Source organism: Phalaenopsis equestris, unplaced genomic scaffold, assembly GCF_001263595.1.
Source record: "Phalaenopsis equestris unplaced genomic scaffold, ASM126359v1 Scaffold000038, whole genome shotgun sequence".
NCBI lineage: Eukaryota > Viridiplantae > Streptophyta > Magnoliopsida > Asparagales > Orchidaceae > Phalaenopsis > Phalaenopsis equestris.
Genome location: NW_018164480.1, coordinates 893297 through 920766, shown reverse-complemented (window position 1 = coordinate 920766; position 27470 = coordinate 893297). Strand labels below are relative to the sequence as shown.

The following is a 27470-nucleotide window of genomic DNA, read 5'->3' as shown; positions in this document are numbered from 1 at the left end:
GAACAGAGTTTGGTACAAATTATTTGCACCTCTTTTTAAGAATTATACTTTAATTGTTGGCATTGTGGGAAAAGTGTAAATTAGCACCATAATGTTTTTGACGATAAATTAGTGACCGATTTGGGTGTACTTAGCGTCGCCAGCAGTCCCGCTCCCAAAAAGAATCGATGCAGATGTGTTGCGCCGGGTGGAAGACACCGTTTCAACACTATTGTGTCTGATTAGCATTGGTTGCGTCTGAGACTAAAATTACTTATTAGTGTCGACATTAGCGGATGCTAATACCAATGCTTATGTTCTAAAAAGGTGTCCCCCGAACCACAACCTCCATTTTGTGATTCTTCCTTATCGAGGTCGTCTCCCTCTCCTTCAGCTTCCCTTCGGCCCGTATGAGCTTTTCCTGCGATTTCGGCTCAAATTCACTGCTCCAACCTCGTGCAGGTGAGAAAACTTCTTCCACACGTCCATGTTTTGGTTTAACATGAGTTTTCATATTTTTTTTATTGCATGGGTGTTTGATCTAAAAATACATAGGTTTTGCTCCAGTTTTTGTCGTATTCTTCTGTTAGATGTATAATGTATATGGATTTCATGGTTTACATAAATTTAGAGCGGCGCGTGTTTAAATGTAAAAGTTTAGGTTTTGAGATATGTAAATACCTAAGAAATTTGTGTAATGTGTGTAAATATGAAAATCTAGGTGCGAGATATGTAAATACATAAGATTAGTGTTGTATATGTAAATATTTGCTTTGTATGTAAATGTGTAAATATGAAAATTTAGGTGTAAAAAAAGTAAATAGATAAGAAATTTGTCCTATGTATGTAAATATGAAAATTTAGGTTTGAGATATGTAAATACATAAGAACATACTGCAAGGTACGTAAATATGAAAATTTAGGTATGAGATATGTAAATACATAAGATTAGTGATATGTATGTAAATATATGCTATGTAAATATGTAAATTTGAAAATTTGTGTGTGAGATGAAAATACATAAATAAATTTGTACTATTTACTTAATTATGTAAATTTAGATATGAGATATGTAAATACATAAGAAATTTGTGCTATGTACGTATAGGGTGGAGTTTGAGTAGTGTTGATTTTTGTTTAGTTAATGGTAAGATAATGGTCTCGTAATTTAATAGGTTAGAGGGTTGATTGTTTAGTTTGGGTGTTAATGGGTTACTTGGTTGATTCTTTGGGTTTGTGGGCTCCGGGTTCCAGGTATGATATATAGGTGGCCTAAAGTTTCGATTAGAATGTGTAGATTATAATCTAAAGTTTCATGTAGTTGTGAAATTAGACTAGGATTTTAAACAAAAAATATGACATTTGGTAGGATATAATGATGTTGTATTAATCTATAGAGTTATTTCTATGATACAAATAAACATTCAAACAAAAAATATGCATCCATAGGTATCCTATCTGCATAACATTTTTATATTATCATATGCCTAACTATTAGTAAGATTATGTTTTCTAACTAGCATAAATAAAAATTATTTGATTTTATTTTTATCATTTAATTAATTAAATTTAGAAAAATATTATTTAACTTCATATTATATTTTTAGTATTAATCTGATAATCTCATCAGCTACATATATCACTTGAACTTTAGTGTAAACTTTTTATTGAGTAAGATATTTTCGTTAAATTATGTAGCCATATATTGCACCAGCTGGTGTTTCAGCGAGTAATTTTTTCCTTAGTGGTGTTTTAATAGGACGGAAGATGGCAGGTAGGGACGAGGAGGAATTCGGGAGGAAGAAGATGAAAATGGGGAAGGAAATCGACGGGAAGTGGCCTACAGTAAAACCTAAGAAGGACCTGAAGGTCAATCGCCTCAAGAGCACCCATCTCTTTACGGTAAGATCTTCCAACACTCTCTAAGGTATGATCTTCCAACACTCTCGCAGCTGTTTCTTTCGGCTATTTGGAGGTGCTTTATGTTACGAATGCCTCGCGATTTATTCGATGGGGGTTTTTGATTTATAGAGAAATTTGTCGTTTGTTTTTGCATTAAACGAATTAGGGGAAGGGAAAGGTATCTCTCCTGTCGATCTGTCAGGCCAAGCGAACGGATTATTTTTCTTGAAACCGCGACGCAGAAATTCTTCTTTATGGTTAAGATTTTTATTGCTTAACTCTCATGCGAGATGAACTCCGTCCTTTTTCTTCTTAATTTTTTGAAGATTTTTTACTCTCAGTAAAAAAATTGGGAAGTTCCTTCATTTAATTTCATCTAAATTATGGTGTTAGCATAGTTGTTTAATATACGTGCAGCTAATCAATTGTTGTTTGTGAAGATTTCTGTGCTATTCAGAACTGATGCGAAGAACAATTTTCAATGTTATTCAATAGTTCAATAAGGTTACTTGAAGCTTCATTATATAAGAGGTATTACATGAAAATAACCTATCATAAGCAAGCACTTGGTTGAAAAACGGTAATTATGGAGGTGTTGCTGTTGTACTTATGACTTTTTTGTAATTAGGGGTAATTTGGTATTTTGACTTTATTTACTTGTATGTCATAATCCTCCTCTATAGAAGGTACTTAGGGTTCATGAGAGTTATGATGAGAAGTGCAGAAATTGTAATCTCAAGCTGGTTTTTCTTTCTTTAGATCATGTGCCAGTGAAATCTCCCTGCCCATGGACGTATGCAAATCAATTTAACGTCAAACCACGTAAATCGATTGTGTTTGATTGTTTTTGTGTGAATTTCTTTGTTTTCGTATTGTTTTGGCATAACAATTGATATCAGAGATTCGAGTTCATGATTAGGGCATGGTTCGACTTCAACAACAGAATATTCGGCGCATGTTGCTGGCGTTTGTTGCAACAGGTGGTCCGACGTGCTTTGCTAGCATACTTCAAAGTTCTGCCGTAGGCCTACGACTTGGACACATAGATTTGGTCAGCAGCAGAGGCGGAGCTCGAGGGCATACAATGAGTTTTGTTTTAGCGGCAGCTCCGACTGCAGACCGACGACAAGCAAGAAATGAAGGAAATTTTTTTTAGAAAAAAGGAGTTTTTTTTTTTGAAAAGGAGATTTCTAGGAAAATGAAAGTGAATTTTGGGAACTTTGGAAAAAGAAAAAAAAGGAATTTTTTTTCAAGGAAAAAGAGAATTTTGGGAAACCAGAAAAAAAGGGAATTTCGAAAAAAAGAAAAAAAATCCATTTTAAGAAATAAAAAAAAAACAAAAGAAATATTTTCTTCTTTTGTCAGGTGATTTTTTTTTTTATTGTTTTTCTTTTTTATTTCATTCTGATAGAGAAGATTTCTCTTAGACGGTGGAAGTAATGAATGATATCATGATATCAGGTTTTTCAACTTCAACTATATAACAATGAAAAAGTTGATTTATCAATTGTTTACTCATTCTGTCAAAATCGATGTGATGAAATTTAATGACAAATAAAACTTTGACATGTGACGATGTGTGGTGATAGATGTACCGTGTTCTTTGAATCTGGAGGAAGTCCTGGATAGTGAGAAATGTTCTGAAGAGATGTCAGAGAATGATTTGTTGAAGATGAACCTGAGTACTTTTGGTTTGATTCAAAATTGCTTGGCCTAGGAGATCTAATATATGGTGATGATTGAGAATTTTACAAGGAAATTATGGAGGATGTTGGAGAACAAATATTTCACGAAGAACGTAGAGAACTATCTTCATATGAAACGTTGACTCTATATATTTAAAAGGAGACAGGGGCTTACTATTAATAAGCATTTGAATGACTTTACAAGTCATTCTTTTTGTTAACAGACTTTTTAAATTTAGATGAAGAGGTTGGAGATGAGCACAATACACTATTTTTGTTGAATTTGCTCTAAAATGAGTACGAAAATTTCACGATGACACTCATTCATGGGAAGGAGGTCTTTAGTTATGACAAAGTGACTGCGACGCTATTAAATCATGAGTTCTGTCAAAGGGACAAGAAGTTTTCAAAGATGTAATTAGCTGAGACACTTGCACTCTAACGCGACAGACATCAAAAGAAGAAGAATTTAACAAATAGAGATGACACACGATACTTCTCAAAAGTGGGGCAAGTCTCGTGGGCGCAGTCTTGAGAGAAATCAACATGCTTTTTGTTTAGAGATTGTTCATTGGAAGTAAGATTGTTCGAAGCTGAATGAGAAGAGAAATGAAATTGTATTTAAGGCGAAAACTAATATCATCGGGGAAAGATGTGAAGAGGCGGATTCAGATGTATCGTTATTTTCAGTTTTTCATAGTTTGTTTACTGCTGATTCGTGCTGGATACTAGACACATGTGCTAACTATGCGGTTCTGTATGTACAAGAAGCTCGATATCGGTGTATTGACTATGAACAATGATCAAGTTTGTCGTGTTATTAATGTATGAAGTATCTTTATTAGTATGCATGATTATACTATGAGGGAGCTGACTGACGTTAAATATATTCTAGACGTCATGTAGAATTTGCTGTCAGTTGGGCTTTCAGAATTCAAGGGCAGCAAGGTAGTATTGATGCAGATGTTCTGAGGACATGTCGTGAAGTGTTGATTTTTATAAAGGGAATTCACCATCACAATCTTTTTCATCTTTAGGGTAGTACAATAACTATAATGATTGTTGTTGCTGATGATTCTTCTGACGTCACTATGATATGACATAGCCGACTAACTCATGCTGGAAAACCTTTACTTCAAGCTTTAGTGAAACAATAATTGATTAAAGCAATGAGCACTTGCAAGTTTGATTTCTGTTAACATTGTGTATTTGACAAAAAAAAAACTAGATATTTTTTGGCACTGCCATCCACTTTACGAAATATATTTTAAAGTATATTTAAACAAATGTTTGAGGCCCGACGAAGACAACATCATTCAGCTAGCGTAAATACTTTATTTATTTTTCTGATGATTACTTCAGATATATTTAGGTGTACACCATGAAGTGAAAAAGAAAGGTGCGGTAGATTTTCATAACTTAGAAAAAATGGATTGAGGCACAAACTGGTAAAAATATATGATATATCATATCAGACAATGAGGGCGAATACACTTCAGATGCGTTTTTGCAAGAGTGTCAGAGAGCTGGGATAAAACACTACTTCACTGTTTGAGAGATATCATAATAGAACAGAGTGATAGAGAAGATGAACTGAATTTTGGTAGAGAAAGTTTGGCGTCTGTTATCAAATGCTCAGTTGGATAGGGCCTATTGGGCCGAGACCATAGACTATGCCTGTCACTTAATGAACCGATTGCTTTTTGCAATTATTGGGAAGAAGATCCCAAAAGAGACGTGGTCAGGGTGAGCACATGAGAGTGTTTGAGTGTTTAACTTACTACCATGTGCAAAATGATAAACTGAAACCACGAGCAAAGAGGACAATCTTCATTTGTTTCAAGCATAGTTTCAAGGGCTTCAAACTATGTGATCAGTCGGAAAGAAAAATTGTTATTAGCAGGGATGTTACATTCGATGAGACAAACTTGTTGAAAAATCATGACTCAAAATGGTGGAGAGATATACTGGAAAGTTGAATGTTGATGCAACTCCATTTGTTCCATAAAATTTGTTCATTCTGACTCAGATAGTTGATTCAGTTATAGTTCAGGAGGTATCTGTTGATAGTGTTCAGGAGGAGGTAGAAGAAGATGTTGAGGATGAGATTCCTACTCAGGAACTATTGCTAACCAGACAATGGAATATCCCAAAACTAGCTTGGTTGAACGACCACATTGCATTTGCACTTTCAGCCACGTAGATAGAAATCGCTTGTCACTATTAAGAAGCGGTGGAGAGTCCATAATGTGATTTTTGTAGAGTGACAATGGATGAAGTGATGAAGTTTCTTAATTTCGGAAGAATGTTACTTAAAGGTTGGTGAATATTCCTGAAAGCCATCGGTGCTAATGGGTGTATGCAAAAAAGGATCTCATGGAGCTGATGTGCGGTACAAGACAATATTAGTGGTAAAAGGTTTTGTGCAACGAGAAAAATTGATTATGACGAGGTGTTCTTTCTAGTGGTCAAACATTCCTCAATCCGTGTTCTCTTAGCACTTGTAGCACATCACAGTCAGATCATGGAACAGCTGAATGTGAGGACTGCATTCCTATACGAGACAATTATAAGAGGAGATCTAAATGTTGCACCCGCAGCATTAAAAAATTTGGTTTGCAAATTGGACAAGTCTTTATATAAATTAAAGCAATAATCACAACAATGATATAAAATTTTGACAAGTTCATGGGGGGACAAAAGTATATGAGCCAATATGATCATTGTGCATATTTCAAGAAATTGACTAACAATGAGTTCATTTATTTGATTATATATATTAATGATATGTTGATTGCATATACTAATCAAATTGAGTTTGATAGGATGAATAATTAACTGTCAAAACATTTCAAAGTGAGGAGCTGGGTTAAGCTTGCAAAATTATTAACATGAAGATTCTCAAGGACAAGACAACTGGAAATGTTTAGCTTATGTTCGGAAGGTACTGAAAAAATTTGGGGTTGATGACTCGAGCAAGAAGATGAGTCTTCCCATTGCATTTCACTTTCAGTTGAGTTTAGATCAGTGTTTTAAAAACGATCAAGAAAGGAAAGAGATACGATCAGTTTCTCATGCTAGTACAATAGACAGTTCGATGTATGTCATGGTTTGCTTTATACCATATATTGCAGAAGCAGTTGGTGTTGTGAGTAGGTTCATGCATGATTCAAAAATGAAATTTTGGTAGACTATGAAGAATGTTTTGAGGTATCTGAATAGTATTATTGATATTGGTTTGATATTTGAGAGACAATCATTTATTGTAAATTTGTGTGTGGGTTACACCGATTCAAACTATATAGGTGATATGGATAGGCTGAGATCTAGAATTGACTCTTTATTCACATTAGAAGATGTCTAGTAGTTAGAGGTCGGTTCTTCAGTTTATTTTTATTTTTTTTACCTATGGAGGTTGAGTACAGGACAGTCATAGAGGCGATGAATGAAGCGATATGAATTCAGAGTCTATTAGATGACTTGAGAGTTGATCGGAAGTCTCTGACGGTGTTCTGTGACAGATAGAGTGTAATATTTTGGCTATAAATTCAGTTCATCATACTCGTACCAAATACGTTGATGTGAAATATTACTTTGTTCAGGACTTAACTGATGAAAATAAGGTTATGTTGAAGAAAATAAATACGAGGGAGAATCTAGCGAACATACTCATGAAGGTACCGCCAGTCTAGAAGTTCACTTACTGCAGGAGTTTGGTGATCATCCAAGCTTAAGATTGATTGCCCAATCAAAAATTTTGAAGAACTATGCGAGGCTTGATCCCTTCGTGAGGGGGTATGTAGGCAATCATCTTGGTGCAGTTGAATTGATGTTTGGAGCTCATTTGGTTATCTCCATTTATCTGGAAGTAGGAGATGAGGTGAAAATTGTTTTATTTATGACTTTTTCCCCAATTATGCATAATTCGGTCTTTTGACTTTATTTACTTGTATGCCCTAATCTTTTTCTATAAAATAGACTTAGGGTTCATGAGAGAGTTATGATGAGAAGTGCAGAAATCGTAACCCCAAGTCTGTTTTTCTTTCTCCCCATTTGGTGTTAGTGAAATCACCTCAACGTGGATGTAGGAGAATCAAGTCAACTACGAACCACGTAAATAGTTTGTGTTTGACTGTTGTGTGAATTTATTTATTTTTTTATTGTTTTCGCATAACAATTGGAACTCATCTTTATGCTTTGAACATTGTGAATGAAGGATGATGGTGATTATTTTCATGCTTGATGTGATTTTTTTTTTGCTAGCCATGTAGTTGGTCTATGTATATGCTAGGGTTGTGTTGGATTAGATGGTTATGTTGGAGTTGTGGAACCTAGGATGCACCCACAACCCCACGACAACCAAGCAGCAGGCCAAGCACCCAAAAGCATTTTGGGCGAGGCGTGTTTGCGCCTATAATGCGTGCCCGTTCTGGTGCATACAGTGCCCTTGCACTGGTTACAAGTGCCCCCGCGCCGGTTCCAAAATTCCTCTTTGAGCAAGGAAAATAATTACGTAGACATGCAACGTGACTGCACCGCTGGATGGTTGGTGCTGGAGCAGTTCTTAATTCGTGATTTTGAGCGATAAAGGTAATATCTGCATGTGTATTTATTCGAAAAGTTTTCCGTGAATTGGAGAAGGGTCTAAGAGGAGGATTTAGGTGTGTATTTCTCTTGTGGGATTGAGGTAGGATTTGGAGCGAAGTCATGTAAGTTCCATTGCTTCTAGAGAGAACATCTGAGTGAGTTCTTTGTATTTTTTTGAATTTAATAATAAAAATTTCATGGTGGCATGACTCCGTGATTTTTTCTCGTTCTGGAGATTTTCCACGTTAAATCCTGGTGTGTTTTTTTCTTGAATTATTTTATTTTGTCTCCGTTTGAATTTTTTGTTTGATTTTCTTGAATCTGTGTAATCGTATTCTACGGTGTGGTTTTGATTCTAATTGGATCGAAGCCATGGTCGAAGTATAAGTAGTTTCTACGGTGTTGTTCCGATTTTCATGATCCACTTCTAGGTCCTTTCCGTTACTATGAACAACAACAGAGGAAATGACTCAAAAATATTTTTAACTTCCCACCGATGGGGCCATGCTCTTCCCGGATCTGTTTGGAGTTGGAGTCCATTGAGGTCCAGCGAGTAGCTGGCTTGGCCGTTAATATACTGCAAAAGTAATTGTATTTTGATATTAAAGAAATCCTCTGAGACTTCCTGATGGCTAAAGTAATTGAAAACCTACCATGAACTTATTTGCATTTCAGGGAAATATTGAGGGGTGGAAGTGTTATGGGTAAAATTGATTTGAGAAATTTGTTTTGGTTCTGCTTGTTAATCAATCAGTGAAACAATGATGGGCCTGCTTGTAGCTGTCAAATAATGACGGCCTCAACTGCAACTTATCTAGTAGAAGAGGCATTTGCCTACACATTTTCTGATATATAGCTTATTTTGATATTACGAGGAAATTTATGTCTTTATTTAATTTCAATATTTACTAAGAGATCTGTGTTAACCTCATGTTGGTTGCCTTCAGTCCTCATTCTGCAATTTCTTTTGTGATTTTTCAGATATCAAACTTCCTCACAGCTTATGAAGCAAAGACCTTTATTGAAGTTGCAGAGTTGATCGGTTTCGTCCATCAAGGGAGCCTGGGTCCTACCAAAGGCGAAGCTTACAGAGACAATGATCGCATATCTGTTAATGACCCCATTCTCGCGGAAAGCCTATGGGAGTCTGGCTTGAATAAAGTATTTGACGACATCAAACTTTATGGGAAAGCGGCTGTTGGTTTAAATCCAAATATTCGATTCTATAGGTGATGTATATATTCATTTATTTATTTATATAGTATTATTCTTTTCTTTGAACTCGTGGAAGTTTTTATTGCAAGTTAAATTTATGGGAAAACAATCTGAGGTTAATGCACAATTTGTGTGTATTTACAAATCTCACATCTAAACTTTCATATTTACGTACATAGTACTTTTGTGTTTTAAACCTATGAATAAAAAGGTGGATTTCACTTTTAAGAAAAGAAAGAATTGTTCAAAACCTAATTTGTATATTCATAAAATGAGTTTAAATAGGGTATTACAATGTTTTACGAATAAACCCCTAAACTTCTTCAATATTCCCTTTTTACCAATAGGACCCTAAATAAGGTTTGATTCTCGGAAAAAGATATCCACGAAGCCCATTTTCTCACATAACATAGACAAATCTATTGAAGTACTTTAATGAGGCAGCCAGTCACTTGTTCTCCAGTGGCTACATGACTTAGCTCTAGTAGCTCGTTTTTCAGCTTTTCCTTGACAAAGAATCTATCAATCTCCACATGTTTGTTTCTATCACGTTGCACTGGGTTGTTGGCAATATTGATTATTGATTTGTCGCACACAACTTCATTTGAGTTCCTTGGTCCACCTTGAGTTCAATCAACAAGGCTCTCAACCACATCACTCTACAACTCCTAAAGTCTTGACCTTGTACTCTGCCTTTGCTCTTGACCTTGCTACTACAGGCTGTTTCTTGCTTTTTCAAAAGATAAGTTGCCCCCTACGAACATGTAGTATCCCAAGGTGGATTTTCTGTCATATGCACAACTCGCCCGATCAACATCATAAAAGCCATCAATGTCTACGTGCCAATTCTTTCTGAAGAGCAACCCTTTCTCTTCTGCACTCTTCACGTACCTCAGAATTTGATACATAACATTCATTGATCGTTCCTTGGTTCATGCATGTAACGGTTTACCACACTCACTATAAAAGGGATGCTGGGTCGAGTGTGACAGATAGATCAGAAGACCCACCGATCTCTGGTACCTCTCACAATCAACCGGTCGTTCTGCCTTTGCACTCAACTTGACCTTCTGGTCAATTGAAGATAATGCAGGTTTACACCCCAGCATGCCTGTTTCCGTGAGGAGAGCTAGTACATATTTTTTTTGGGACAAGACCGTCCCCTTATGTTCACGGGCTACTTCAATTCTAAGAAAGTATCTGAGCCGTCCAAGATCATTCCTTTCAAATTTATTTTCCAATCTTACCTTTCGTTGGGCAATCTCTGTCTCATCATCACCAGTGACATTGATGTCATCAACATACACAACAAATATAATGATGTGACATTCTTTTTGTTGAAAGAACACTGTATGGTTTGCATTGATCTGCTGATATTCTATGCCTACTACAGCCTTTCTAAATTTGTCAAACCAGGCTCGACTTAAAGCCATATAATAACCTCCTGAGCTTACACATCTTGCCCACTGTCTGCGCTGTATTGAATTCTGGTGGTATCTCCTTATACCTCCTCCAATAACTTACCATGAAGAAATGCATTCTTCACGTCAAGTTGGTGTTACCTCAACCCACCATATACTGCCAGAGAAACCAATATCTTCACTGTGCTCATCTTCGTTACTGGTACCAAGTTTTCATCATAGTCAATGTCATATGTCCGACTGTACTTTTTCGCCACCAGTTGTGCTTTATTCCGCTCCACATTCTCTTTGGAGTTTGTTTCATTGTGAAGATTCAGTTGCACTCAACTGTCTTTTTTTTGTTGGTAGTGACACTATTTTCTATGTTCGGTTTTTATCGAGAGCCCTAAGCTCTTCATTGATGGCTGCTTTGCACTTATAATTCTTCTTAACAAACTGACAACACTTGGGTATAGAGACAATGTTCAAATATGCAATGAATGCTTCGTGCAAAGGTGATATGTTAGAATATGAAATAAAATTATCAATGTCATGTTCTCACCTAAAATAATCAGGAGGATCTTACGCATTACTGCGAGAGACCCTCCTTACAATTGGGGGGTTAGGAAGAGGAGGAATCATATCACATGAGATTTCTGAGTTGGGGGTGGATGGTGTATGTTTCTCTAGAGCCGGGGAAGACCAGTACGAGAAACTAGCTGACGCAAATGATATTGCAGACACCATTTCTTCATTTTGCTTACTTCTCCGAGTATACGCCCTTAGCTCATCTTTAGAACTACTTCACAGGATAAACCATTGCTCACACTCTTTGACTTTATAAAAAAAAAGAAAGAAAAAAGCAGGACAGGATAAACCATTGCTCACACTCTTTGACTTTATTAAAAAAAAGAAAGAAAAAAACAGGATAAATAAATAAATAAATAAATAATTAATTAATTAAATTAATTAATAATTTAATTAATTACCTTTGCCGTCCGTGGGAGCCTGCCCTAATGAAATAAGCGTTCCCCCACTCTCCTCTTCAGTTTCAAACAGAGGAATGAAGTCTCCTTAGCTCATTCGCACGTATCTCTCAAAATTCCCTTCGTCTTTCTGTCGCTCGTTCTCTTGGTTCCTGAAATCTTTCCATTTCCCTGTGTTAGTCTACGCTTCATCAGCTTCATTCATCTTCTCCGATGCACAACGTAAGTCACCGATATTCCTCCACCGTCCTTTTCATTTGGTTTCATTATTCTTTCTACCATAGAAATCCAATTTATGACTCTCCTGTCCAAATTGTTAAGGCTTGCTGCACTAAGTCACACAAGCCCACTGTTCCTCCCCGTTTGCATCTTCCTTTCCAAATTACATGTAGAAACCAAGGAAATCACACCTTTCTTTCCTATTTGAATCATGCTTCATGGTCGTTCCTTATTCACACGACTAAACTCTGATCGATCTCTCCGACCAAGCTTTCTTAGTCTAAGCGATCCAAACCCGCAATGTGCTTCTCCCTTCCACTTCTTCCTTGCGCGTAGTGAAGCTGCACCCAGATTTCCCTACTTGTATCGTGATCCTCCTCAAGTCGCGATCCAAAGAACTACCATTGTCATTGTCGATGTCTTCCTTATATCTTCCCTGTTCATGCGACCAAAAAGCGATCGTTCCTTCCCCTCACAGCAAGCGCGTTGTTTTCTCCTTGCTGCACAGTCCCGCACTCTCCTTGCCGAGATCTTCGTTTCGCCGAAATCCTCCATACTCCACCAGAAAGCCTCGCTGATTTCTCTGCCGCGTCGAGTTTTTCTTTCCGACGCTGCTACCCTATGTCATGATCTTCCTAAGCTCCAAAATCTCCCCTGCACTAAAGCCTTCGCATGTCTCTCCTTCCTTGTGCGATTCCATGCCATAGCCCCTTTTCCTTAACCTATTTCACTTCTGTTAATCAAATGAAGGAAAACTTTATTATGCTAATCTAAAGGATTCCTATTTGATTTCATAAATTCGAATCAACTCTTCTACAACTTTTTCTCTACCTAAGCCCCTACTTAACCTTTTTAATGTTTGCTTTGCATTTTTATTTTATTTTGTGATTATGTATTGTAATAAAAATATATCTGTATGATATTTTATTTTTATTTTCCGACAACGCCGTCAGGGCTCAAAAAATATAATGTGGGAAGCCTTTTTCAAAAAACCTCCATTCAATGAGAGCAAAATACCCATCAGACTGGGAAAATTGCAAATGCGTTTGAAAAATTCTTTTAAAATTGGGGTTTCATGCTTTTTTGCAGGCACAATACTGGGGCAATTAGGAAATTTTTGAAAACCTCCATTCTTTAGGTGGGGAAAAAAGTGAACTCATGAGGAGAATTATTTTTAAAATTGGGGAGCTCTCTATTTATAATCTAACATTTTTTGCAGGTATGCTGAAGGCCCGTCGCATCTTTTGAGACTGTAGATTAAATATTCTTTTTGCTTCCCCCTTCCGTCTTTTGAGATAAACTTTGATTTTAGGGTGAGTCACCAATGGGTTAAATATTCTCTCACCGTTGGTACTCACCCCCTTGGCTCATATCTCTAATATCTAGTGAGTCACCGAAAGGTGAGGTCACATTCTGGGTGTAGTACAGTTCAAATTCTCTAAATGACAAATCTATGCTCACCGTCTCTTTTCTATTGAGCTTCAACAGACATATTCCTTATGGGTAGCAGAATAACCTACGAACATACATTCTACAGTTCTGGGATCCAGCTTCCTTACTGGTGACCTGTTATCTTTAACAAAATATGCATAACCAAACACATTCAATAAAAACTATTATTTTCTTTGAACATCTTACAAGAAGATTTTTAATCCAACACCCTCAATGATATCCTATTGATCAATTAAACAACTATCAACATTACTTGCCTTCATAAGTGCTTTGGGACATTTATTGCATCACATCATGCTCCGACCTACGTCGAGAACGTGTCTATTCTTCCTCTGTTACTCTGTTTTGTGCCGTTGTGTATGAACATGTGATTTGATGTTGTATCTATTTAGCTGGCAGATATTCCCCAAATATTTTATTGGTATACTCTGTCCCATTATTAGTCCTCAATATTTTCACTACTGTCTCATATTGAGTCTGAATTGTCTTGTGGAAGTCCTTAAAGCAAACAAACACGCCACCCTTATTTATCATCAAATAAAATCAAGTAATACAAGAAAAAACAATCAATAAAAATTACCAAAATATCAATAATCATTTATAGAACTTATAGAACAAGGTCCCCATATATTAAAATGTATCAAGTCGAAAACACCAAAACTCCTATTCCTAGAATTGATATAAGAGCTCCTAGTAAGCTTGTTAAACTCACAAACATCACAAATAAACTTTTGTTTATTTGAATTTTCATACAAATAAGGATATAACCGACTCAATAAGCCAAAACAAGAGTATCACACGCATCTTTGATGTAGTAGCAACACATTCTTTGCACTTCTTCTAGATTCTCCTACTCTAACACTCTCTCCAATGGATGTCAAAATTGAGTCCGGTCCAAGTATTAGAGTCCACTATGTCACGTTCCAATCCTAAATGTTCGATCATTCTTTTTCTCTTGTAAGATCACTATAAGAATATCAAAAGAAACAACTCATTTTAGTTGGAGAATAATGATATTAATGGATAAAAATTCAACTGGAAAAGAAAGATGTAAAATATTGGATAAAGTCATATAATTAGTACCCCTCATTGTACTCTTATTAATTACAACCGGGAGTATAAGAAGAAAACACTTTAGCAGTAACTATCACATGTTAAGATGCACTAAAATCTACTATCCATTCTGATGATCCTTCGTTGAAAATAGAGGCAAGGACATGTATTCACAAGTGCCTTTTTTAGAGTGAGTGTAAGTGACAATGTTATCCTTTGATGGCGAATGGTTGGAAGCAGCCTTAGCCCCATCTCTTGTTGCTTTTTGTTTACTCTTCAACAACTCCAGACACTCATCATTCTCATTGATAAAAACCATACTTGTCCCTCCCTCCTCTACCACCATCAAATTTACCTGATAGCCCCCTTTTTCACCTTTTCAACTACCATGGCCTCCACCCTATCACGTCCTCACATCTCTCTCTCCTTAGATGGCCTAGAATAGGTCTTACTCAGATTTCCGGTTTACCACAGTTGAAACACTTGTGAGTCTCCTCCTGGACAAGTATCATACCTGAGCTCGGGGCAACAAAAACTGATCTCACACCTGAAACTCCACTCGACTCAAAGTATAGCTTCATGTGACTCTACTCCTATATCATCACAACAATGACCTCATCCATTGTAGAGTTAGTTGCCTGAGCTAGGAGGATTGATCTCTTCTGATCAAAGGACAGGTTCAGATGGGTCAAAAACTCCATAGGTTTTATCTGTGTGAAGGTCTCCCATTTCTTGCACTCCGGATCGCCACGGCTCGATATTGGTGAGAAGTGATCAAGATCTGCCTATAGCCACGTCAGATTTATGGCATATTCCTGAATCAATCTATCACCCTGTACCATTGCTTCTATCTCACGTTGAATCTTGAACACCCTCATGTAATTTTTCAGTCCCAACCTAAATCTTCTTCAGCTTTGCCCAGACGTCCCTCACAGTTCAAATGTCATCTTCTGATGATGCAATTGACAGAGCCATCGAGTTGAGTAGCCAAGTGTAGCTTAAGGCGTGTGCGGTCCTCCACTTATCCCCTCAGAACCATCACTCTTTGGTTCATCCCCGGTCATATATCTCTTTAGCCTCTTCCTTACTAGTGCCGCTTTAATCCGACATGATCAACTCAGATACATGGCTGATCGATCAAGCTTTAGATCCACGGAAGGTAAATTAAGCTTCACCTGCGAAGTGGCAGTTCCTGTCGAGACACTAGCTCCTTGTATGAGCCCGACCAAGTCTTTCATAATCTCAGAATCTATTTTTTCCAGAAGGTCTGATCCTTTACCACTCACAATATCTCTATCTCCTGTCATCCTCAATCACAAGGTTGCACCTCCCTTGTTCGAAGAAAACCTTCGTCGATTTGAAGTTCTTTACTTTAATCTCTAGTATTCGATTGCTTTTCTGGTTTCGCAGCAAGAGCAGGATCAGACGAAAAATCGCTACAGAGCGCCTTCAACCCTTTTGGCTTCCTCGAGTTGAAGTTTATCAATGATCGAGAGATGGGGAGGCTGAGCGGCTTTGGATTTGTGACTTACAACAATGAGTAGGATCGCAATACATAGAGAACTCCAAACTTTTCGTTGGTTCCTCTCCACCCCAGCCTTTTACCACAACCGGATGTCTCCCAAATCTAGTTGTAGAGGACTCTTGAAACCATCACTGTCTTCTCCCCTTGTTCACAGAAGTTGCTTGAATCCTTTTACGCCTCGACCCGTCGACGTCATACTGCTCTTGCTTTCTTCACTGTGCCCAAATCTTCCTCTTATCTTGTTCTTCTCGATGCAGCAGCCGGTCGGAAGAGAGGAGGGGCACTGGAGCGACAACTAGGGTTAGGGAGGAATGAGTGAGAGAGGAGTGACGGCTAGGGTTAGGCTCTAATACCAAAAAGAAAGAATTGTTGAAATCCTAATCTGTACATTCGTAACATGGGCTTAAATAGGGTATTGTAATGTTTGACAACTAAACACTTAGACTTCTTCAATATTCTCTTTCTACTAATAGGACCCTAAATAAGGTTCAATTCTCAACAAAAATTGATAATAATGTGATTTTTTATGTGATATTAAAAATTTGAGTGCGTGTGTAAATATGAAGTTTTGGTGTGAGATAGGCAAATACATAAGAATTCTGTGCTATGTATGTAAATGCCCCTTTTTTCACTTATAGACGTGAATTACATCTATAGTTTCTCCAAGCTTTGAATTTTGAATATGATCCTCATTTAAATCTGAATTAATAACTCACTGGGTAATTTTATCAGATGCTAAAACCATATGCATGGGAATTGAATTGTGTATTCATAACTTTATATAACTGCAAGCTGAACAGCTTGATGTATTATGACTGATTAGAAGTACCGGATTTCCAAGTCTTAGCTTATATTGTGTCCATTCTCCTAATATTTTACGCTGTTTTATTCATTTAGATATAAAGTCGGCCAGATGTTTGGAAGGCACATTGATGAGAGTGTAGAGCTTGAACAAGGCGGACGAACCTACTACACTCTACTAGTTTATCTTAGTGGCGTTTTAAGTCCAAAAGGGAAGGCCAACCTTGGCACCAATGACTCTTCAATGCAACCCCTGGCGGGAGGGGAGACTGTGTTTTATGATCAAAGACATGGGGTTGTCGCTGAGGTATTATTTTATTTGGAATTTTACATGCATACCACAATTCTTAAGTATTTACTTATCTAACACCCAAAGTTTAGTATTTGCACTTCTAACACTTTGGTGTCATAAAATGATGTATTTCACTTTTAAAAAGATACTGATGTTTGTATTTTTTTCATGTAATGTTAAAGATTTGAACGGTATGCATGTAAATATGAATTTTTAGGTGTTAGATATGTAAATATGTAAGAATTATGTTGTATGTATGTAAATGCCCCTATTTTTTTATAAAAAATTTTGCAGACACTTATTGTTTAGGCTGGCAAAAGCATTACTCTAATTTTAAACGTTACCTATTATTACATTTTAATTTAATTAAGCTTTGGTCTGGCTTGGTTTACTGTCTCAAGGTTTCTCCACATGAGGGAATGGCTCTTCTTCATCTTCATGGAGCCAAGTGCATGTTGCATGAAGCTCGTTCTGTGACGAAGGGTATCAAATATGTATTGCGCTCTGATGTAGCTTTTGCATAATAAAGGTCTGATGCACTCTGCATGCGAGTAAGATCTTACATCTTTATTCAATTTTTAAATATTTTTTTGTAATTTTACATCAATCACGTCGTGCTCCTTTTGATTAACAATATGTTTTGTTTTAAGGAAGATTGTTAAATGCTGAAATTCAAAGTTTAGTTAAAGCAATTGGTACAGCAATTATTTCCTTAAAAATTAGATTGGAATTATTTAATGTAAAGCAGTTGTTAACTTAAAATTATGCTGTTCTATGTTTTAGTTCAGTTTGGCTACTTAAATTTTCGAAAACCCTATTGATTTTAAAAAGGATAAAAGAAGTTAATCCATACCGTTCAAATGAATTGAATGGTTGGGAGAGGATTCATTGCAATTACATAGGGATCTCAACCGTCCATTGTATAATATTTCCGAGATGTGTCTTAATTTGATTTGCCTAAGTAATCACTGGATTTTCTTTAACAAGAGTTTTAGGGCGCTTACAATTGAAGAATTTAATGGTGTTATGACAAAATTGGCAAAATACTAATTGGTTGGTTTTAAAAAACTGCAAGTTTTTCGACATGAATTTAAAATCATGCATGGTTCTCAAGCTGGTCCCATCAGATTGTTCAATATGTTCGAACAGATGAGAAAGGTCTTCATGAACTATCATACAAATTTAGAAAATGTCTAAATCTTAATTAATTGTGATGAAATTAAGCTGAAGCTTCCGTGAAGTGCATACGTTTTTTTCTTTTATTTTTAATCCAAGTCATCATTGTGTAGAGTTTCAAATTTGAATTTTGGTAAATTTCAAATTAAATAGATGAATATTGATTCCAAGACTTAAAATTTAAATTTCTAAGGTGTCGGGGGCTGTGGGGGAGTTGCCCGAATATGATCGATACCAAGTTCCATATATTTCAATTTGTTATAGATATCATTCAAAACAAATTTCTTAGCACTTTTATTTATTTAAAAAAATGTAAACGAATTACATTGCAAAGTCTGTTAAGCAAATGCCCGCGTCTCTTTCAAATTAAAATTTTAGTATAAATATTTTCCTCATGGAATACTTCTTGCTATCCAAATGATTTTTGCTTGGGTTAATTAATTTGTTCCTTTTTCTTTGTTTTCTAGACGACATTTAGGTGTTGACCTCATTTTTGAGGTCATTACCTTTTCCAGGATCCTAGGATCTAGCTCTAGGAGTTCCTATTGACCATATTAGAAAACTAGAATTGGGACCCACCATTTTAGAAATTCTAACCACTTCATATTTTTCTTTGATGTCTAACATTTATGGCACAAGTCCATCGTCTTATGAACGAGCGGTTTGGGCTATTTTGTGAAGACTCAAGGGAAAAGTTCCTAATAGGACTCCAAGCCTTAGGAAAACATTGTCACGACTTTTTCGTCACATACACACACTAAATGTACAAAATTTACAAAATTGCACGAGGACGGTCTTCAATTGAGCCTAAAGGACGGGTGAAAATGTGAACTTCTCCGGATGACCTCCGACGGCGAAACGGACCGCGCCAGAGCGTCCGGAATGTCGAAAATACCTAGAAAGGACATCCATATTCGATATGTTACGACGCACGAATAAAACACAAATTCAATTTTTATTTTTTTCCAAAATATTAAATGCTTTTTATAATTCTTTACCCCTAAACTATAATTATATTAAAACCTAACTCTATTTAGGCTATCACCCGCACCCTTCACCATCTGTTCGACCCATTCATGGGTTCGAACAGATGAAGTGCTCGTCCCGCTCCTCCTTGCCCTTGCCCTAGCTTCCACGGTAGATCCAAGCGACGACGCCCTTCCCCTTCCCCTTTCGTCTCTTCTCCTTCTCTACGTGGCACTACAGTCGTTCGACTCTCCAATCGCAAGGAGATGTGCTGGCCGACGCTTCTTCTCCTTGAGGTTGTACGCTCTCCTCATTATGGTGTCGTTTCCTTCTCCCTTTTTTGATTGGTTGGCTAGGGCGGCGAACATGTGGCTTTTTTTTTTCGTTTCTTTGGCTATTAGCTCACAGAGGAGATTTTGGGAGTGGTGGTGCTTCTGTCTTTTCTTTTTGACTAAAAAAAAGAGGGCTTCTTTTGAGAGGGGAGATTTTAGAAGGACTTGGTGTTTTCTGCTTCCATTCTTCGCTATTAAGAAAGTTACCTCTTTCTGTTTTTCCTGTTGGAGAGAAGATCTTCTTCCCCTCTGTTGTTCGAGGGTCTCGAGGCTTGGATTTGTCGAACCGTGAGGAGTATTTGTAGGCTATTGTTGGAGTGACTTTCTCAAATCTACTTTATTCTCTCTTTGCTTTAAGTTTGCATAAAGAGAGGTATTTTTCTCCTCTCCTCTATTTTACATCATTTCGGATGACATGAAATATGAAAGTTTATTTTGAAGCTTAAGCACGAGTATTTGCTTAGAGTGGTGAGAAATGAAACATGCATATATAAATTACCTCTACTTTTCTTTTGCTTGAAACACTTAAAAACATGGCTAAGGTGGTCTTGGAATGCATTTTATTCATTTAGAAATACATATGGAAAAACATGTTTGAGGGCTGCCTCTATTACCTTCTTTGCTTGAAATATTTGGAAGTATGAAATGCATGCCAAGTAGATCCAAGCGACGACGCCCTTCCCCTTCCCCTTCCCCTTCCGTCTCTTCTCCTTCTCTACATGGAGAAAAAGGAGAGTGGCTTTGGAGTGCTGCTCGAAAGGCTGTTTTCCTTTTTTTGGATCTGCCGTACTTTTTTTGCTTTGAGTCGACATTAAGAGGTATTCTTCTCCTCTCCTCTATTTTACATCATTTCGGATGGCATGAAATATAAAAGTTTATTTTGAAGCTTAAGCATGAGTATTTGCTTAGAATGGTGAGAAATGAATCATGCATATATATGGATCACCTCTACTTTTCTTTTGCTTGAAACACTTGAAAATATGGCTAAGGTGGTCTTGGAATGCATTTTACTCCTTTAGAAATACATATGGAAAAGCATGTTTGAGACCTGTCTTTATTACCTTCGTTGCTTGAAATATTTGGAAGTATGAAATGCATGCTGGAAATTATTTTATGAGATGGAACAATGTGTTTGAGGCTTATTTCATGCTTCTCTTGCTGCCCCCTTACTAGAATGCATGCTGGAAATTGTTTTATGTCTATGGAAAAATATGTTTGAGGCTTATTTCATGTTTCTCTTGCTGCCCCTTACTAGAATGCATGCTGGAAATTGTTTTATGTTTATGGAAAGATATGTTTGGGGGCTCATTTCATGCTTTCTATTTTGCCCCATGTATTGTACTAGATTTGCCCTTTTCTTGGGCTCGATTTTGGCTTTATAGAATCTGATTTTTATAACTTTGTTTTAACTCATTTAGTGAGTTCGATTTAGCTGGAATATTTCTCTATTTTTTTTTCTCCCTTTTGTTAGATTCGGTTTTGCCCATTTGCTGGGCTCGGTTTGCCCCTCTCTTGGGGTCGATTTGGGCTCTGTTTTGGTGATTTATTTTGATTGAAATCTCTTATTGTTTTGGATCTTCTCTTAGGCTTGGTTTGCCCCAGTGCTGGCTCGGTTTGTCCTTGACCGTGAGTTGGTTTCCCCCTTTCTGCTGGGTTTGGGTTAGCCTTGTTGAGAGAATGGTTTGGTAGCTTTGTTGGCTTAGTAAACTTTGGTTTGCTGCTTAGCCGTGAGTCTCATTTGGTGTTTACTACCTTTGAGATTGTTCTCGGGTTGTCTTTGGCCGTGAGTTGGATTTGAAGCTGTTTTGTTGTCTTTGTGATACATGTGGCTTTACTCTTGAGCCCTCCTCTCTTTTGGCTCCTACTCTTGAATTAATTAGAGCTTTGTTGTGCTCCCTCACACCTTACCCGTGAGTCCTCCTCTCTTTTGACCTTACCCGTGAGCTATAATTTGTGATCTCTTGGTGGAGTAGATTAGGTTGGTGGTTGTTTCTTTCTATTACCTTGAACACTTATATGAATAAATTCATGTTTATGAAATAAAAAAAAAAATGAATGAAAAGGGAAGAGCTTTTGATTAAATAAAAATGGAGTTGAATGGAATTGGTATTGGTACAGCTTTTGGAAATTTGAAAATTCATTCCCTATGGATTATTCTCTTTTGTTTTGTGACATATTTGTAAACTTGATATAAATTGAATTCATAAAGGGGTTTGAAAATTAATAAAATTGTCACGCGTTGATTCATTTATGAAAAGTGAGAAAATGATATCTTTCTAAGATTGATTCAAGGACTTTGAGGCTTTATTTAATGAAGTTCAAATTGCATTTTTGAAGCTTTATTCATTAAAATTTGATTTACATGTTGAGACTTTCATATATCGATTTGAACATTTTAAGTGTTGATTTTTGGAGATCACCTTCCTTTTTTTTACCTTTTTATGAATTTAAACGTCTTTAGATCGATACATTCATGATTTCGTTTTAAGCTTTACTGGTTTGACCTTGTTTTAAAAATAGATCGGTCTCCTTTTCGTTTATTATTATTATTTTTTAATGAGTAAGTTAAAAATGAGAATTTTCAATTTAATTATATTCAGAAATGATTTATAAGGAAATATGAGAGAAAGAGAAAGAGAGAGAAAATAAAAAATAGAATTTGAATCTTCGAGATGATAAAACCTAAAGAGGGGATATGATAGCAAATCATTCACCGTTCTTTTTGCACATGAAAGATGAAATTGTAAATTGGAAAAATAGTTGAAGGTTGGAAGAGAGTGAGAGTTTAGATAATGATTAGGGACATAGATTGAAAGATCAGTAGACCTGCACTTAGATCCCTTAAACTTTGAATCAACTTAAATCCAACTACCCTAACTAAGATTGAAACACACTTCATAACACTTTTTGCTAAAACTTTAGGTTTACCTCTAGATTTTAGGAGTCTGATAGCGAGCTAAGCTTGATCTAAAAATGTTCGGGGATTAGTTGAGGGATACTTAATTGAAATTCGACACTTTAGAAGACTTCAGGCCCAAATTAAAGTGTAGGCTTCCTAGATCTTAGGAGCACACCCTGAGAGAGTTCATCTTCCTAATTTTCAAATGAACCTAAGAAATCAAACATTTGACCCCAGTTCGTGAGTTAATTAGGACACTAGACACGAGGGTGCACTATATTGTGATTCATGACTGATTTAATTAAATCAAATAATAAAATTCTCACCTTAACTTGACCAAAACTGAAACCCAATGCTCTGGGATTTGAGTTTGAGTCTTACACTTAGATCCTTCTGGCAATTGGGGACATTCCCAATATCACATATAAATTTCCTATTATTGGTCCTTTATATGTGATATTGTATTTTATTTTATTTGTTTGTCTTTTTCCAACGATGTACCTGTTTCTCTCAAGTCTTTTTAAGGTCATATTTTCCCCTTTTACACAGCGCATAATAGCTAAACTTAAAGGAGCAATGAACCTCTCAGGTAGGAGCAATGAACCTCTCAGGGGTACGTGTTTAATTTATATTACAACATTTTATTTTCTCAGTATGTTACTGTTATATTATTTTCTCAGCATGCTATACTGTCTTTTCTTTCTATTATGCACTATACTGTTATTTTCTTTATACTGCATGTTTAGTTATTTTTGATACATACTATGCCTTAGTTTAGAAAAACCTAGTGGTTAGGTACATTTTCAAAATCAAAACTAAACAAGAAGGTGCTATTACGAAGAGTTTGGAGCGAACATCGTGGGCAACACGACGAGGAACAACTTCAAGATGGATCTGCAACAGCAAAAACACAAAAACACATACATAAACATTTTCACAACACTATACAATTTTCTTAGTTTAAGTAACAATCTATAGGACTTCGAGGTAGTTTGTTTAGCGCAACGTAAACTCTCACATATCACTTTTAGGCTTTTTACACAACTCTGTTGTGTAATTATAAGTCCTAACACTTTAGGATTCCGAGGTTACCGTGTTGTACGGTATAAATTCTCCTATCTTTTAGGCTATTTGCATAGTCTGATATTGTGTAAACGTAAGTCCTAACTCCTAAATAATTTGCAGGATTGAAATATCAAATAAACATCACTTCAAAAGACATAAAGCTAAACAATAGACTAGTTGGGAGTTCATCGGGGTTTTCATCGAGGTTTCCCCGGATCCGTGATATCCTCTACTTTTCTTCCTTTTGAATTCCTTAAATAATTGTTCCTATTTTAAGTCATTCTCATTTGATTTTCCCATGTCCAATCGTGAAAACCTAAACTTTGAAATCTTAAAGGCAAAACCACCGATCTTAATCGAGAGTTTTATTAAGTGCCCCCAGTCATTTAAGATGTAATTAAATATAGAGGTTTGACTCTATAGGGAACCTGGAACCCAGATAAAATAAACTCTATCTAATATTTTTATGTTAGGTAGGGGAACTTGTTGGTCTTTTTATAAGATATTTCGCAGACCAAAACGGATGCCACAAATTCTTTAGTCTAGGTGATTGAATCTCTATTACAAGTGATATGTTTATTCTTCGGGATAAGTGTATCGCTTGTAGTATTGTATTCAATCATCTAAATTATTTAAAATGTGAGACCCGTTTGGTCTCACCTATTTTAAAATTGAAATGTTACTTTTAAAATAAAAAAAGTTATATTTATATTTAAATTATTTTCAAAATCACAAAACCATCACTTTTTCAAATCACGAAGTTAAAAAAAACGACCGACATTAGGATGGATAAATATAAATTTCTTAATCTTTTTCGCTTTTTAATGAAGATGTTAGATCTATGATCCTTATATACAGCACGGTGTTTAATGAATATATTATGTTGTTATTGATGTTATGCATATAGCATAGGTGGCTGGTGGAACTATTTCTTGTCTTTGATTGTTTTCAATAAGTTTGCATATGATATTTTGAAGGAGTTTAAGTGCGATATATATTGGCTACTAATGAATCATTTTTTGAAAATTTTTTGTAAGTTAGGTAGTTCCTATGCTCAACTCGCAAATGATGATGTTGTTGTGGTTGTTGTTTGCCATGGTGTGTTTAGGTTCTGCAAAATTGAGAAAATACATCACCCAATATTGATGATGTTGTCATGAGACTTTTATTAATTTGAAATTTCATGTTTTTACCTTCTTCTATTTCTTTATGATTTTTGACGAGTTTTAATATTTCTATCAATATTTTTGGTTGTTTTAATCCAAGTCCACGTTTGAATTGTCCGTTTGAGATCCTGAATGCATGCAACTAGAGTGATTATTGGCTCCTAATTTTTAACTTCCAGCTTCTCCTGTTGAAAGAGAATAATAAACTTTCTAGGGACTTGCCCTACCTCTTTCTCGTTTTCAACAACTTTTGAGAAATTTTTAGCGATTTGTGGGCACTTTAAATTGAGTGATGTATTTTCTCTTGAATTCTACCAAGGAGGTTATGTTTCCAAATGTAAGAAAAGAGAGCCATCTCAATGCTGGCTCTTTGAAGATTGTAAAAGCAATCGATGCTTTATAGCATCATTGATGTTCCACAGTATAGTGATCGATTAAAAACAAAAATAATTAATGCAATAATTTGGATCAGTCTTCCTCTTGTGCAAATTCAAATGTACAAATTTGAATTTTGTTACAGGCCATCTCTTAGTAATTTCTCAGAAAATGCGTTTGTAAATGGTTATTGATCTTTCTTGGCTTTACTAGGTTGATGTGTTTCCTTCTCGCTTTTGTGGCAATGGGTTTTACCAATAAATGGAGTCTAAATTAATGCCTTACAAACTTGGTGATTTTCAGCCAACGAAGGAATTCAAATATTCATTATTTGGATATAAGGTAGTTCGTGGAACATGCTCCATAACTTCTTGAATCATTTTGATGAGTCTTTCCATAATTTGATAGACCTCTCTGCTAGTAACGATATCTTAGTTCTCCACTGCAATCGACTATTGACTCTCCCTACCATTCTCATTCTAAAGCTAGGTTTATGGTCTTTGACATTAGCCCATGCACATCGCACTGGAAAGGTTGTTAGATCTAAATATGTTTATTAGCTTCTAATGAATCTTACTAAATTAATTGTTTTAAAAATATGAGAACAAAAGGAGCATAAAGTGAATCCTGAGTGATTAGTTTTGGGATGAAAGCACAAAACTTGAGTAGATTACTGAATGCCCTTAGCTGACCATCTGACTTCTTATTTAAGAATAGCTCTATATGGAAGGCTACATTTATGCAATTTAAATAAAATTAGATAATATGGTCCAACAAGTGCTTGCCATAAAATGAATTTAGCTAGCCTATAGTTTTTTAGTTACCTAGATTGTATATACTGATTTTCAAGTAGAAAACAAATTCATGTAAAGTCAATAGAGTTTACTTTTACTTGTCGAGTCTGTCAAGTTGCCTACTTCATAAGAGGATGATGCTACAGAAAGGAAACTAGTTGTCTTAAATGGACCCTAAATATATATCTATTGTAAATCCTAAATCTTTTCAAACTAAGATGGTATAAAAAGTTTTGGTGATGTGGCTATAAGTTTCCTTAAGTGCTAAAATTTAGAAATTTTAAAAAAATTAAGGAAGATTCACATGCAAACCACTCAATTCTCAGGTAATCACAAATCTAATTTCAATTTATTCATATTTGCCACCTTATGCAAGAAAGCTGCATCTCACTTTTTAAAAGTTGATATGTTTTATGTGACATGGAATATTTGGATGGTATAAATGTAAAGAAAAATGTTTAGGTGTTAGATAATGACATACATAGGAATTGGGTGGTATGTATGTAAATTCCCCAAATATAAAAAATGTAGAAACGACAACATAATGCAACATGGTTGATGGGCTACGCAAATGGCTGCTGGCAGTGCTGTGTTATTTATTTAATCTAATTGACTAACTATTTTTCTGGATGATGCTTATCTTTTACGTTTGAAATGTGAACATCTTATTTTTTACGAATGGGATTCAATATATTTGTTGCAATTTACGGGATGTTTGGTTCAACATGTTCCGTCTGATATTATATTATCTATTCGTAAGATAATATCATCATCTAAATATATCATTAATATTCATAAAAGTCTGAATTCTTTCTAGGGTCCGTGGGCAGTGTATGACATTTATTAAAGACATGAAAAGATATGTATTTACATATCTAACACCTAAGCTTCAATTTTTACAGATATATATGCCTCCTTAACCTTTAATTGAGATTTGGGTATGCCTCCTTAACCTTTAATTGAGATTTGGGTGCTATTAATGTAAGAACTAAGAAGTAAAGTCTGTGCTAGATATGTAAATACATAGGAATTGGGTGGTATGTTTGTAAAAATCCCAAACAAACTCACAGTATTGAGACAATCACCTACTTGCAAGAAAAAAATAATGTTTTTGCACTTTAATTACCTCAATTTTTTGTTTTTCTCTTGGAAGGTTTTTTATGCAAAAAAGAAATTGTGTAAGCTGAAGGTCAGTTACAGGGCAACTCTCCTTTGGCAGACCATTGAGAGGAAAACAAATAAGCCAATCCTCTGTTTCAACTCTGCCAATGAAGAGGCGCCCTGAAACTGGCTTCGCTTAGCCTCGCGTTCTGCTCGCCGCCTTTCTCAGGTTCTATCTTATACTGCAATCTCTCTTCTTATAATAAAAAATTGTCTTATAATAATTTTATAATTAGTTTTGGAATTAATTACAGCCGTCTCATCCAACTAAATTAAATTTAAATGGAGGAGTAGGAGCTCGTGACATAATATTTTTTCTATTTCTTGTTTGTGCGCTTTTGGTTTTTTTATTCAAAGATTTACATAAGTACCACTCTTTTTTTATGGATTTTACATATCTAACACCTAAACTTCATTTTTTTTACATTTATATACATAAA

The 27470-nt window shown here is 35.8% G+C and overlaps 1 protein-coding gene across 2 annotated transcripts; it reads left to right on the top strand.

The window, feature by feature from the left end:
- Window positions 1-1704: 1704 nt before the first annotated feature.
- Window positions 1705-27408, top strand: LOC110019002. 2 transcript variants are annotated; one of them, XM_020716519.1, is made up of 5 exons: window positions 1705-1881; window positions 9135-9382; window positions 16901-17111; window positions 17498-17625; window positions 27023-27408. In XM_020716519.1, the coding sequence occupies exons 1-4, from the start codon at window positions 1747-1749 to the stop codon at window positions 17618-17620; spliced, it is 717 nt and encodes a 238-aa protein (XP_020572178.1). In that variant the 5' UTR covers window positions 1705-1746; the 3' UTR covers window positions 17621-17625; window positions 27023-27408. The 2 variants fall into 2 exon arrangements, with proteins under 2 accessions (XP_020572178.1, XP_020572176.1); XM_020716517.1 differs by having other exon boundaries at window positions 17498-17647; window positions 27023-27404.
- Window positions 27409-27470: the final 62 nt, after the last annotated feature.